Here is a 14,374-nt window from a genome sequence, read left to right on the forward strand (position 1 = left end):
GACAGAGCATTTTAAAAAGCCCTTCCTGGCCACCAACCAACCCACTTTCTCGCTTTCCTCAGGGTTTTTCTTAACTAGGGCATTAGCCATTGTAGCCGCTCTTCTGTATGTAATAGCAGGCTGCTTAGGCAACAGTGTACCAATTATAGGGTCATCATGAACTATTGGCCAGTTCCTTCTTATTATAGTTCTTATTTGTTGCTCCTGCTTTGAATAGGTCAGAATAAGTGTAGTGGGTTCAGCAAGAGTCTGTCCTTTTTCCTTACTCTTTTTCACGCTTTGTTGGTCATTTATGAAGTTGCTTTCACAGGTATGGCCTTCATAGCTTAATGGATAGTGTAATTCACGATTATTATGTGCGATGAAACCGCAAATAGATCTTTACCAGGAAACTCTAAGGCCCATTCCACCGGTGCAAAGCAGCTAATGTGACCGTTTACAGGGCAGCCACTTAGAAGCTGGGCCAGATCTTTGCTATACACTACTGCAGTGGTTCTTAACCTATGGTCCGGCGACCCCTCTGGGTCTACAAAGCCTACTCATAGGGTCTGCAACTGCTTAGAAAATGTAATAATATCAACAGATTAATGAAGTGTTACTAAATGAAGAAGCAAATGTGAAATTGAACATTGTAAAACATTCTGAACATTTTATGGATTTTGAAATCGGTGGGTCAAACATTGGTATCCTTAGATTGATTTCTGGGACAGTGCAAGTGTATTAAACAGAATATAGTATGGAGAATGGATTGCCTTAATTGAATTTAGAGAAGCTCCAACCTTTCCATTAAAATTGTGATTTAAAAAAAGAAAGATATTTGTGAATCAAATAAAATATTTTAACATTTGTGTATTGCGTTGTAGCTCAAATCATGGAATTTGTTTGGCGAGGGTCCACAGCTTCCAGTACTGATTCAGTAGGGGTCCCCTAATTCCAGTAATGATTAATTGAGGCCCACAGAAGTCAAAAGGTTAAGAACCACTATGCTACTGTATTTGGTCTAGTAGCGGTATTATTGTGTTTCAAGCTTAACTCTGATTTTATTGCACGGTCCTAGCCTATTTATTAAACTCTATACATTTGCTTCCCACTTTCCTTGCATACTATTATAGTCTACTCTTTATTGCTATCGGAGAGAATGCCCTTATGAAGAAAGAACATTGAATAACTTGTAATCCCCACTCTCAATCATAGGTATATTCTCCCACTCCTGAAACATCCTACCTGTCTCCCTGTGGACTAAAAGTACTACACAGAATTGTAGTGCTCCTTACTTCATTACCTTAATTAATTGTTGGACTAACATGGGAAATCTTATAGGTTTACTTCACGACTCGTATAGTTAACTATATGTATTGGCTGTAACAATTTAATCATATTAAATAAAATGTGTTTGATTAACATCTTTCCTGTTAGCTGGCACATGCAGGCAGGTATTTTTACTGTTAATGGATTCAGAGAGAGTGCCCATGCCCAAGAACTCTAATTACTGGCAAGTAACTTATTTTTTGGAATGCTGAAATTGTAACTGAAGAATGGCAAGGTCTCTCTCTCTCTCCACAAAGTCTGCGTTAACATAGATTGTTATTAAAATGTTGCAAAGTCACAAAAATGACTGTTTGTTTCACCCTTCCAATAGGACAAAGTTGTTGCCATTCAGTTCTGTAACAGCGCAGAGTGGTAAGTTTTAAAATTGTTTTTTAACAAGCCTGCTTCATCCTATGGTTCAATTTTTTTATGAAAGGATAAAATAAATATTTTCATTAACTTTTTGTTTCATATTCAACTGTTTGAAGCTGTTAATACCCATTTTTGTACAGGGCTCTCTTATACCTACACTTTTAATTATTTAAAGTGCATTTGCCACTAGATAACATTGCATTTTATTCCACAGCTCTTTTCACAAAATGTTTCTCTATCCTGAGACAATGATTGCAAGTCATGAACTTTAAATAGTCCTATCTCTGTTATAAGTCACATTACTGCCTTTGACATACTTTTTGTAATAAACAGAACAGGCATAAGGTATCCGACATACCTATTTTGCAGGTAACCATTCAGGTCTGTAGCCTTTATCATAGGCTTGTCACCATAACCAACACTGGCCTACTGCATTAAGCATAAGCTTTGCCGCGGGGCAACCACCAGGCGTGCTTGCATTAAATTACAAATATGTACAAACAAGGATTCTCGCAGTGCAGGTCTTGTGTCTAAGGGTTTGACACTATAAAACCCTTGTCTCCTGTGGTAATCTTCGAGATTACATGTAACAGAATATGTGTGTACAGAATAATAACAATCCACCCTGAACAGCCTATATGCTTTAACCTGTTTTCTTTTTACAATAAATAAGTCATGCCTATTGCCTTAATTGCAACTTTTCATAATAAACAGATCAGACCCCTAGCATCTGTCAGAAATGTTCCCAATAAATCAATTAGGCCTATGTACTTTAACATTGATTTGTCATAATAACTTACTGACACCTACTGTAGTGCGTATAAACCTTCCCACAAAGTAGCTATCAGATATACAATCATGCAGTTACAAATATGTAAAAAAAAAAAACAATTCAGCAAAAATATATGGAACCCCTCCTAAGAGGGCCTAGCAAGGTATATCTACTTCTAGGGTTTATCAGAGAGGGCAACTAACACTAAACCCTCTGCCTAATACTGGTGTCTTGGATTCCATTTAACAGAATGGTTGTCTACAGGCTTTAACAAAGTGTAATAATACTCTAGCCTTAAAGGCCTTTTGGCTTTAACATATGATCTCACAATAAATAATTTCATAATAACAGGCCTGATCTATATCATCTGACAATAGTTTCATCGGCTTGTCACCACAATACATTGGTGCCTACTATATTGAGCATACGCTTCCCATAAAGCGCATAAAATGGAACACAGCGAGTCTTTCAAGAGCCGCACACATATTCTACCAGGTCAAAAGCTATAGTTAGGGAATCAACATGTAGGAGTGGTACTTCTTAAAGCTCTTTTTCTGTTGATCACACAAGGTCACAGTGCGCTCTAAATCTAGACATAAAAATGCTGATAGTAATAAAGTTCTAACTAAAGAGATAAATAAAAAATAAAAAACACAAAAAGCATCTAACCCAAAACTGGAAGTCACAGCATACAAAATGCATACTTGAGGGCCTCAAAGACCAGCTTTTTCAATGCAATAGGTCTCACATTTGTGAGAGTTTGAGCTATTAGTATTGTAAATGACAATGCCTTTTATTTATCTGTTTTGACAATTAACACGTAAATAAAAGGCATTGTCATTTACAATGTCAATAGCTCAAACTCTTTAAAGCTTTGTTTCAGTAGTCCCCCCCCCTCTTTTTGCCCCATTTTTAGGTCGAGCCTGGTGACAGCGCGCATGCGCTGCTCGCTCTGCTAGACTGCTGTTGTAGAGTATGGGAGAGAAGCCGCGCCCACTCTCCGCCCATATTTTTCATTGGCTTGTGTCATTGTCTTTTGTAAATGCTGCCTTCAGATTCGTTAATAGGCTTGTTAGTACCTCCTTAGTATGGCCTTGTCTTCATTTGTAACCTCCCATGGCAACTGGCCCCTTTACTTTGGTTGTTACACGGGACCTGTTATTTAGTCTGTAAGCACTATTTACTTTATTGAGTTTCTCTTACTGCAGACCAGACACGCGCTGCTTCAGTTGAAACCGCTTGTGTTTTTTTAGGCGGCACGGCCACCCACGTAACACGGGCGCCTGCTTTCATTCACTTTAACTCGCCATTATCGCATGTCTGTTTCAAACCCCCCCCCCCCCCCCCCCCCCCCCCCCCCAAGTAAAATGGATTTAGAAATGATTAGAGAATTAAGTCATGTGAATTTCATGTAGCACATAAACGTGTGCTAATGGGCTGAAGATGACAACAGCACATCTGTGTTACATGTCAGTTGCACTAAAGCCACCTGTCAGGTTGTTTTCAAAAGACTGTTTTATTGACAACAACACTACCACCACCAATACCACCACCACCACCACCACCAATACCACCACCAATACCACTACCACCACCAATACCACCATCACCAATCCAATATCTATACCACTGCCAATACTACCACCACCACCAATACTACCATCACCAATACCTCCACCACCAATACTACCACCACCAATCCAATACCTATAGCACTGCCAATACCACCACCACCAATACCACCAATACCTCCACCACCAATACCACCGCCACCAGCAACAACACCGCCACCAGCCATACCACCACCACCACTACCAATACCACCACCACCACCAATACTACCACCACCAAAACCAGTACCACCAATACCACAACCAACAATACCCCTACCACCAATACCCCCACCACCAATACCACCAGCAATACCACCACCAATAATACCACCACCACCACCAGTACCACCCTCACCAATACCAATAACACCACCAATACCACTACCACCAATACCACCACCACCAATACCAATACTACCACCAATACCCCATCACCACTACCACCACCAATACCAGTACCAACACCACCAATACCACTACCACCACCACCAATAACACTACCAATACCAATACCACCACCTCAGCGCCTCTCGCTCACTAGTAATAGCAGGGGGACGGTACGAGGCCAGAGCTGCAGCCAAAACCATCCCTCCCTCCCTCCATGCCTGCCATAAAGCCTTTCACCAGAAGGTGCAGCCAAGGCCCTACTACAGCTGGAGTGTTTTTTATTAGACCAAAGATAGCAATGACATTACGCAATGCCACACTGCACACTCCAATCACGGAGAGCGCAGGAAATGGCGCCCCCCCTCCCCCGCTCTTCCTGCTGAGCCGCGACAGAGTCATCACAAAGTGGAAGGTGTTGGAGCGTTTTGTTAGTGTTTATAGCTCGGATCATATTTAACTCTCACTTCACACTTGGTGTCTGTGTAATTTACAACACTTACACATCTTCTTCGCTGCACTATTTATTTCTTCTTTGAAGCCGTCGCAGGTCGGTCTCTTCCACTGATATTTACAATCTAACAAGCGGTCGAGAAGGTCCTTTGTTGCCATGTAGTATGTCTTGCATTTGCGAGAGTTTAAGCTATTAGTATTTTAAATGACAATGCCTTTTATTTATGTTTTAAAACCCAAAACATAAATAAAAGGCATTGTCATTTACAATGCCAATAGCTCAAACTTGCGTAAATGCGAGCCCTATTGCATTGCAAATGCTTGTTTAGCTGCCAGATGCTTATTTCCAACCTTGATAGTGCACTAAAACCTGATAACCAGACCTCGGTGCCAGTGCTTTTTCCTTAAAATAAAGTGATTTCTGATTGTTTCACAATAGGATATGGACTTTATCACCCCTGTTTAAGTCCCTAGTAAACGGTACCCCAGGTACCTAGGGCAGGGGTACTAAAGAGGGTCCCTAAGGGTTGCCGCATATCTTATGCCACCCTATGTGACCCACACTCAAATTCCACACCGACTACCATTGCAGGCTGCGTAACATGGTGCAAACCATGTTTGAAAACATGACCTAGCATGCTCCTGTGTGCCATGCCAAAGACCTCATGGGCTATATGTAAGTACCCTTACAGGAGGCCTTGGAGCCCTAACGCAGAGTGCATTATAGCAGATGCAAGGAGATGATGGACTGTGTGCCAAAACTTTTCAGACACTCGCCCACAGTCACAGATCTGGGTTGAATCAATCATCGTTCTTTAGCCCACTTTGCCACCTCACTTCAGACCCAGCTGTATGCAAATCAGTCTTGACCCTGTGCCTCATGGGGACAGTCCAGCAACCTGTTGGAGCTCCAAGCCTTCCAACTGGCATTGAAAGCCTTTCTACCCTCCATCAAGGGAAGGCTAATTTAGGTGTTCATGGATAACACCGCTGCCATGTGGTACTGCAACTAACAGGACTGGGTGGGGTTGTGGGCCCTGCGTCTCTGGACATGGCTGGAACAGCAGGGTGTATCCCTGGTGGTTCAACACCTAGCAGGCTCTCTGAATGCCAGACCTGACAAACTCGGCTGTCACTGCCTAACATCACGAATGCCGTCTCCATCCGGAGTTGGCGCAGTATCTTTCAGCAGTGGGGAGAGCTTTGGTTAGATCTGTTCTCCTCTGCCGAGAACGCACAATGTTAGCAGTTTTGCACGCTGGAGGCGGCAGATGCTTTTCTTCTTCAGTGGAGTTTAGGCCTCCCCTACGCCTTTCCACCCATACCACACCCGCCTAGAATTCTCTAGAAGATTAGGAACGACTGTGTCCAAGTCGTCCTTGTGGCTCCGGACTGGGCACAGAAAGTCTGGTATCCCGAGCTACTGAGCATGGCCATCGATCTTCCGATCAGGCTGCTACTTTGCGAGGATCTTCTATCGCAGCAGGGGAGGGTACTCAACCCGCACCTGTCAACTCTGCCTTCTTGTGTGGCGATTGAGTGGAGACAATTGATAGCTTTCGACCTACCTTTCAAAAACTGCAGTGTTATTCTGGCAGCCAGTTGTCCCTCCACCAAAATGGCATATACCTGCGGTTGAAAGCGATTTGTATCATATTGTACAGAAAAGTCCATTGACCCACTTTCTGCCTCCCTTTCTGATATTTTTCTTTTTATTGTTGCCCAGCAGGGCTTTTCTTTGGGCACTCTGAAGGGTTAGCGTTCTGCTCTGTCTTTCCTTCTTGCGACTGCCTGACCAACCCTCTTTATTTAAGTCTCTTATTTTAAATAGATTTTTGAAGGGCCTTGTACATGTTTTCCCCTGCTTCTCCTTTCATTATGCCTCAGCGGGACCTTAATTTGCTCCTCACATTCTTGATGTGTGCTCCATTCGATCCTCTTCTCAATTGTCCCCTCTGGTTGTTCACAATGAAAACCGCCTTCCTCGTGGCAATTATATCTTCCCGGAGGACGAGCGAGCTGCAAGCTTTGTCATCCAAGCCTCACTTTTTTTTGGTTTACCCTCACAAACTTGTGCTTCGCATTCTTGCCAAAAGTAGTCACTGACGTTCCCCCTAATTTATTTTCTCTATGTGCGGAAGTGTAAGGTCTCTGTGAACTGCGGCCAAGGTTATATGTGCCAAAAAAACGACCATTCATTCAATAGTTACCTACGGTTCCAGTTTAGGCCAAACAGGAATGTGCCCACAATTAATTTCGCTAGATGGGTTTATAAACCCATTGTGAGCTACACCTTTTGTGATGCAACTTTTACCAGGCATTCATTCTACAGGGCAGGTGGAGCTTAGTAGGGCTACATAATTCATGGGGAGGAATGAGCCAGATATAATTCTGAAGACGTTCTCACATGAAAAGATAGAGCAGCATGTGCAGTGACACCAGGGCCTAGAGGCCCGAGGGGCCACTGAACGTGATTATTTCCGTATTTCACCATTCAAACAGCAGCCAAGTGGCCCATTTTTTCCTTTCACTAGCGCCCATGCCATACTGGCTATGTCACTGGTATTGTGCATCAATGTATTTTCCTCTGAAATTTTAGGATATTGGTAGCAACAAACTTAAAAATAATGCTAACAGTCTGAGAAATGTTACTGTTGCCTAGCAAGACAAACTGAAAAAAGAGTTGGCTTAAGGGAAGGAGATGGCATGACTGTCTCTCCTGTGCTTCTTGAGGAATGTGGAAAAGATGCAGACAGAGTTCAACATAAAGCACCAACATTTGAGGTTAAACAGAGACCAATAGATAGCCATTTAATGGTTCATTGCACAAAGTGAAACCAGAAAACCTGGTACTAATCCGGGCTTCCTCGCTTAACTAAACTGTCTAACCTTCGGCAAATATTTTATTTCAGCAATCTTCCATTTTCTTAATTATTGCATATGAAAGTACCTTTGAATACTTGAGTTTAGAATATGAGCCGTACAAATGTATTAAGTTTCATTTAAAAGACTATAATGTTGCTCTATATATAAGAATGTAAGTCACATACAGTGTGCACATTACAATTTACTTGCCTCTTAGTTCACAAACGTTTTTGCCATGGCCAGTGTAGGAATGGTTCTAAGTTGATGTTTAAAAAAATCTCACTTTTAATATGTGTCTGTAGGTGCAGCAATATAGTTGAATGTATTAAATTCAAAGATTTAGCATTTTAGGGACAAGAGAATTTTTGAGTTTGAAGAGACTTTTTCATGTTTGTTGCATGATTTACATGGTGCGCATTTCAGTGCTCAGCTCGAAAACATGCCAAGCCAGCCAGGCCTGTGCACTGATGCTGGGAAAGTGAGCAGGCTGATATTTCTTTTTGATTATCATCTCCAGGAGTGGAACGGATGGTCCAAGAACAGCAGACACCCTCCCTGCAGGAGCATCAGCTGCAGTGCCCAGAGAACAGACTTTAAACAAAACATCACCACTCCCTAGGCTGATGATGACACACACCATGCCCTTGGATGCTGAATAATGACAATTAGTGCAGGGCCATAACAAATACATTCTTCAAAGGCTTACTGTCACCCCCAAAATTAATGCAGCAAGTAGTATGTGCGGGAACAACCTGCTACTCATGTTCTGACCCTTGGCAGCCCCTCACACTGCCGTGGAAGAGGAAAGGTAAACTGCTGCTCTTCCACATCTCTTGCGGCAAGTGAAAATATTTTTGCGCTGCTCGCTTTTAAAAGCAGCAGCTGCGAATGGTTTCTCTTGCGATGTTTTAAGTGTGTGTTTCTCTCACGATTTATGAAGTGCGCACACTTCAGAATAGTGTTTGAGTGCTCAGGGAATTTGTGGTTGTACGCGCCAGCACACAGCCTACAGGAAATATCGGTGGTCACACCATTTCATATGGGCCAGTCTGTCACCTTACCCACCTTCTGTGCTCCTCCACATCCTTCCAAAGAAGCAGAGCGACTCCACCTTCTGGACCCAAAAAGAGCATTGTTGTTCTAACTTGACCACACTTGAGTTCAGGCGGACAACCAATTCTTTGTGGGATATGTTGGTGCAAAGAAAGGTCGGGCGGTGCACAATAGCACCATCTCTCGATGGGTCGTATTCTGCATCAAGATCTGCTACACATTGGCAAAGAAGCAGCCTCCCGAAGGCTTACAAGCTCATTCCACCAGAGCTAACGCTGCGACCACTCGGTTAGCACGTAGAGTTCCGGTCCTGGATATCTGTCAGGCGGCAACATGGCCCATCCCTGCACTCGTTTACTAAACATTATTGCCTCGACAGTCAGGTCTGCAATGATGGGCACTTCGCCCGCGGACCCTCCTTCGGGGTTGGAATTGCTTGTGTATCTATTCAAAGGTAAGGAATCTGCGGCTAGAAGTCTCTATCAGATGAACAAGTTACTTAACTTATGTAATACCTTATCTGGTAGAGACAGGATCTAGCTGCAGATTCCTTACCGACCTACCCATTCTTTTTGCTCTGCGGACAGATTTCTTGGGTCAGGGCTGATCCCTTTCAGGGCCCTAGTTTTGGTTTTTATCTTTATTATTCTAAATCAGACTGTGCCATCAGCGAAAATTAGGACCCTAGTTTAGACACACCAGCCTCTGTGCACTTCTCAGTTCTGCGCTTCTGGTGTGGAAAGTTGTGAAAAAGTAACTGATGTCAGCTTGCCTGGGTGGTGCCTAAATAGGTACCGTGACATCACTTCGGCACGGACGACGCCGAGGTGCATGGGGACTGCTCAAAATATCTTCCGGATCCAGTCTGACACCTGGGAAATTCAAAGGTAAGGAAACTGCGGCTAGATAAAGTCTCTACCAGATTAGGCATTACTGAATATAAGTAACTTGTTGACAGGTCCTCTATGGCTATGACCGAGTTTACCATGCTGACTGTGCTGAAGGCTCGAGAGCAGTAGCTGTCCTTATGAGGAAAAATATTCTTTGGGGGGGTCATAAAACACATCTAGACCCTCTGGGTAGATATGTGGGCTTGGAGGGGCAGCTGGAGGAAATACTATTTAACCTTCTCAGTGTACATGTGCCACCACAGGCACCTAAAGGTGCGATGAAAGCGCTTCGCACAGTAGTGGTTAGTTTTGCAGCGTGAATCCTTTTCTGGATTCACATGCTGTGCATTATTCCGCCATCTAGTGGTTGGGTCCGGAATTGTCTTCTTTCTCTTGTTTTGGTCGCTGTCGACCACCATTTGGTGCCAGGTACGTCCCCTGTGTGACGTCAGACGGTATCCCAGAGGTCGACGTGCATGGTGGCCATCTTCAGATTCTTTTTTCCGCCGTTGGGTCTGGAAGCAAGACGGAAAGCTCCGAAAGAAGTTTGCATTTTCTTGAAAAAACTTCAAAACAAAGGAAGATAGTCATCGAAATATCAACAAAGAGACATCAAGCAGCAATGCCGTAATCGTAGACAGAAGCAGAGCGGCCATTTCAACACCAGAGGACCACTCCGGGCCACAAATGGTGAGGTAGGGGCCATGGAGAAGACCCCTTTCAAATTCTGCCCAAAGTGCCACCACAAATACGCACAACGAAATCCACACAACGTGTGCAACCTCTGCCTGCTCAAGGATCACCAGGACAAAGACTGTGAGGCCTGTGCAACGTTCCTGCCGAAGACTCTAAGAACGCGTCGAAACCAGAGGCAGGCCCACTACACCACAATGTCTCAGTCGACGAAAAATTCTTCCATGAGGGACATGGGTTTCTCTAGCGACGAAGAGGAGCAGGCAGCTCTAGCAGAATCGTCACACGATGGATCGGATGTCGAAATTCTAGAAAAAGAAGCCGAAAAGAGCTGCGCTGAAAAGAAGGCTAAGGAGTCGAAAAAGAAGACGGAGAAGGTAAGACCTTAAGATCCGTCGGAACTGAAGGGCCACAAACCAAAAATGACCAAGGCAGCCCCGACACCGAGCAAAAAGGCGATCGAAGGTCAGCCGCGATCAAAAGAACCCCACAGGACCCATTCAAAGGTTACCACAGAGGGAAAATCGCACAAGGCTCCAGAGCCAAGGGGCGACACCGCAAAAAAGGGCGCGACGCAGAAAACTAACGTCAACGCCGAAAAGAAAAGGAAGTCCCCGGCCTCTGACGCCGAAAGGGCCCTCTAAGTCGAAAAGAAAAAGAGAAGATTTGAGGACGAGATGGCTGCGCTATTACAGAGGAAAAAGGAATTTGACGAATCATTAAAAGATTTTCGAATCCCTAAGACAGCGGAGGCTGTACCGGAAAACATTGACGCCAAAGAGGCTGAAGATGCCAAGGAAGAGTAAGAAGGTAAGTTTGAATCCCCACCGACGCTGGAACCTCTAGGCGAAGACCCCGAGGAATACGGAAACAGAGCAAATGCAGTCTCCAACTCAGGACCTCCACCTGAAAAGGAGAGCAAGAGGATAGACTTGGTGGGCAGAAGGATGGAGAATAGAGCAGCAATGCAGTGGCGCATTGCCAGCTCAAATGCCCTGTTAAACAGATATGGCCACCAACAGTGGGATGAAATAGAGGAGTTGATAAACAAACAAACAAGAAAAGAGCAAGAGCAGTTATCCAAGAGGGAAAAAATATGGCTAACACCTACCTAAAATCTGCACTAGATGCAGCAGATACCGCAAGCAGGCAGCTGTGCACGGGAACCATACTCCGAAGACATGCCTGGCGCAGGATTTCTGTATTCAAACAAGAAGTTCAGACATCGATCATCAACAGGTTTTTTAACGGGGAAGCTCTATTTGGAAAAGAAGTGGATGAATCCCTCCAACAAATTAAAAAGGACAATGAAACAGCAAGGGCAATGGGGGCCCTGCAACAAAGAGAATCTTTCAGAAGAGGGGGTTTCACAAACAAAGACCACAGGGAGAGGCAGCTTCAGCCAAAGCCAGCAGGTGCCGCAACAGTCTCGGGGACAGAACCCAAACCAACAAATGGGTCAATAATCTAGTTACCAGGGCTGGCAGAAACAGAAGCAGCCCTTATGAGGGTGAGGTAAGGCAGAGTAAGAGGCCAATCTTCTAGAGTGAGAGGAAATGGCTCAAACTGACTTCAACACAGAAAAGGACCCACACAGAACACCAGTAGGGGGAAGAATATTCTTTTTCAACAGCCAATGGAAAAGGATCACAAAGCACAAATGGATTTTAAATTTAGTACAACACGAATATTGCATAGAGCTGACAAAAACGCCAATCTACTGAAAACGAAAAAATTATCCAAATCAGAACAAACACTGCTAAATGCAGAGATCAAAGAGCTGTATCTAAAACAGGCAATAGAAATAGTACCAAAACAAGAATGGCACACAGGAAACTACTCACCATACTTCCTTGTACCAAAACAAGATCTAACCCTAAGGCCAATCACGGACTTACGATTCATATTAAGTTTATACTGACACAACACCTAAAAATGTGTACCCTTCAAGAAATAATCCCACAAATCCAAAAGGGGGATTTCTAGCAACAATAGACCTCAAAGACGCCTATTTACATATCCCAATGAACAAAAGACACAAAGTACCTAAGATTCCTACACAACGGAATACACTACCAATTCAAGGTACTCCTGTTCGGGATAAAATCAGCTCCACAGGTGTTCACAAAGTGTTTGGCCGCAGTGGCGGCACACCTAAGAAAAGAAAAAATCCACGTATACCCCTACCTGGACGATTGGGGATGCACAAAACAAATATGCCACTATCATGTTCAAAAAACGATTCAAACGGTACAAAGCCTGGGTTTCTCAATAAACCACAAAAAATGGTCAACAACCCTAGAAAAAGAAAAGACCGTCTTGGGAGCAAGACTGAATACAAAAGACGCAAAGGCTTATCCCACACAGAACAGGATACAAGCTATCCACAACTAAACGGCCCTCTACCAGGGGGGACAGTCTCTGACAGCGAGGAAGGTAATGAAACTAATGGGCATGATGGCATCATGTATCTCACTCATCCCTCATGCTCGCCTACACATACGCTTATTTCAAGAATGGCTCACCAACAGCTGGTCACAAGCAACAGGAAGTTGGGAAGATCTAGTGGTTGTTACGCAAAAGGTGCAAGCAGAGACACAATGGTGGGCATCCAACAACATAGCAGAGGGGAGACCTTTCAGGAACACAACTCCATCTGTGACAATCACCACAGATGCATCCCTCAACGGTTGGGGAGCACATCTCAACCAGCTGAAGGTTCATGGTCATTGGAGCGAACAAGACTCCATGAAGCACATCAATTTCTTAGACATGAAAACGGTTCTACTGGCACTCAAAGCATTCCAGAAATAGATTCAGGGGCAAACCGTTCTAATACAAACAGACAACACGACTACAATGTTCTACCTGAACAAACAGGGTGGAAGGAAGTCCTTTTCCCCAGAGCAAACTTGTGCAGGAAATCTGTCAATGGGCAATAGACCAGCAAATCAATCTGCAGACAGTACATTTACCAGGGATAGACAACATCACTATTAACACAAGGAAAAGTAAAGAGAGGGTCCTAGGGAGAGAGTTTTAAGACCAGCTAAGGATTACATCCCCAATTCTGCAATATAATAAGTACAACAAAATCCTTGGGTCTAAATAGTCTGAACAGGAAGTGACAAACACAAAAACAAGGTTCTGACAAACTCACAACCTACTTTGCTAAGGCAAATATCCCTTCAGGACGAAATCCCTCACGCACCTAGGTGGCATGCTTCATCATTTGGGATTCTCCTCCCAGAGGAAGGCCTAGTTCCTCTGGGGGCTACAACCCCCTCTCTGAGAGGGAGGAACTCGGGGATGTTTTGATTCCTATTCTTACTGGATTAGTAAATCCACCAAATGAGAGTAGCAGTGTGAGTGAGTGCGCAGCGCAAAAGAAAAGTGATAGTCAAATGAGGATAAAACTAGCTAGGAAGAACTAATTGAATACTTTATTTGGGAGCTCTCGCTGCTAGGATTAAAAACAGTGCACCTGCGGTACGGATTTAAACCGCATGTGTGATGTGATGGTATGTGGTCATTTGCTATAGCACAGATGTGTAAAATCTTTCTGGATAAAGCTGATATACACTACAGTTTCAATTTTAACACATGTCACAAGGTCTCACATGAAGTGTAGACTCCACAGCATAGCAAATAGAGATAGAGCCAGAATGAACACCTTGACAACAAACACACGAATAAGGGGCATCATGGTTACCATATATACACCATTGTACCCCACCATTGTAAACCTGGTGGTACTTGAAGAGCACAGGGTGGTATCCCTATGCAAATTGTAACATACAGTGTAGTACAGATTTGTGAAGGATCTACTTCAGACCAAACTGAATGTCAGATGTCCACTCCAAGCCTAATAAACTTGTAGCGTCTGTCCTCATGATCAACATCACAGCAGACCAACTAAGCAGACAAAACAGCTGCTCACACGAATGGGAGCTAAAGCAAACCACAGTACA

General features: G+C 43.8%; 1 protein-coding gene across 2 annotated transcripts in view; it reads left to right on the forward strand.

Moving 5' to 3' along the window:
• Positions 1-14,374, forward strand: part of BRWD3 (bromodomain and WD repeat domain containing 3) — a 1,513,493-nt gene that overhangs the window by 193,572 nt on the left and 1,305,547 nt on the right. For both annotated transcript variants that reach the window (XM_085607835.1, XM_085607833.1), the window contains one exon: positions 1,640-1,680. In XM_085607835.1, the coding sequence (XP_085463961.1) occupies positions 1,640-1,680 (41 nt within the window). The remainder of the gene's footprint in view (positions 1-1,639; positions 1,681-14,374) is intronic.

Source organism: Triturus cristatus, chromosome 5_2 (assembly GCF_964204655.1).
Source record: "Triturus cristatus chromosome 5_2, aTriCri1.1, whole genome shotgun sequence".
In the NCBI taxonomy this organism is placed as follows: Eukaryota; Metazoa; Chordata; class Amphibia; order Caudata; family Salamandridae; genus Triturus; species Triturus cristatus.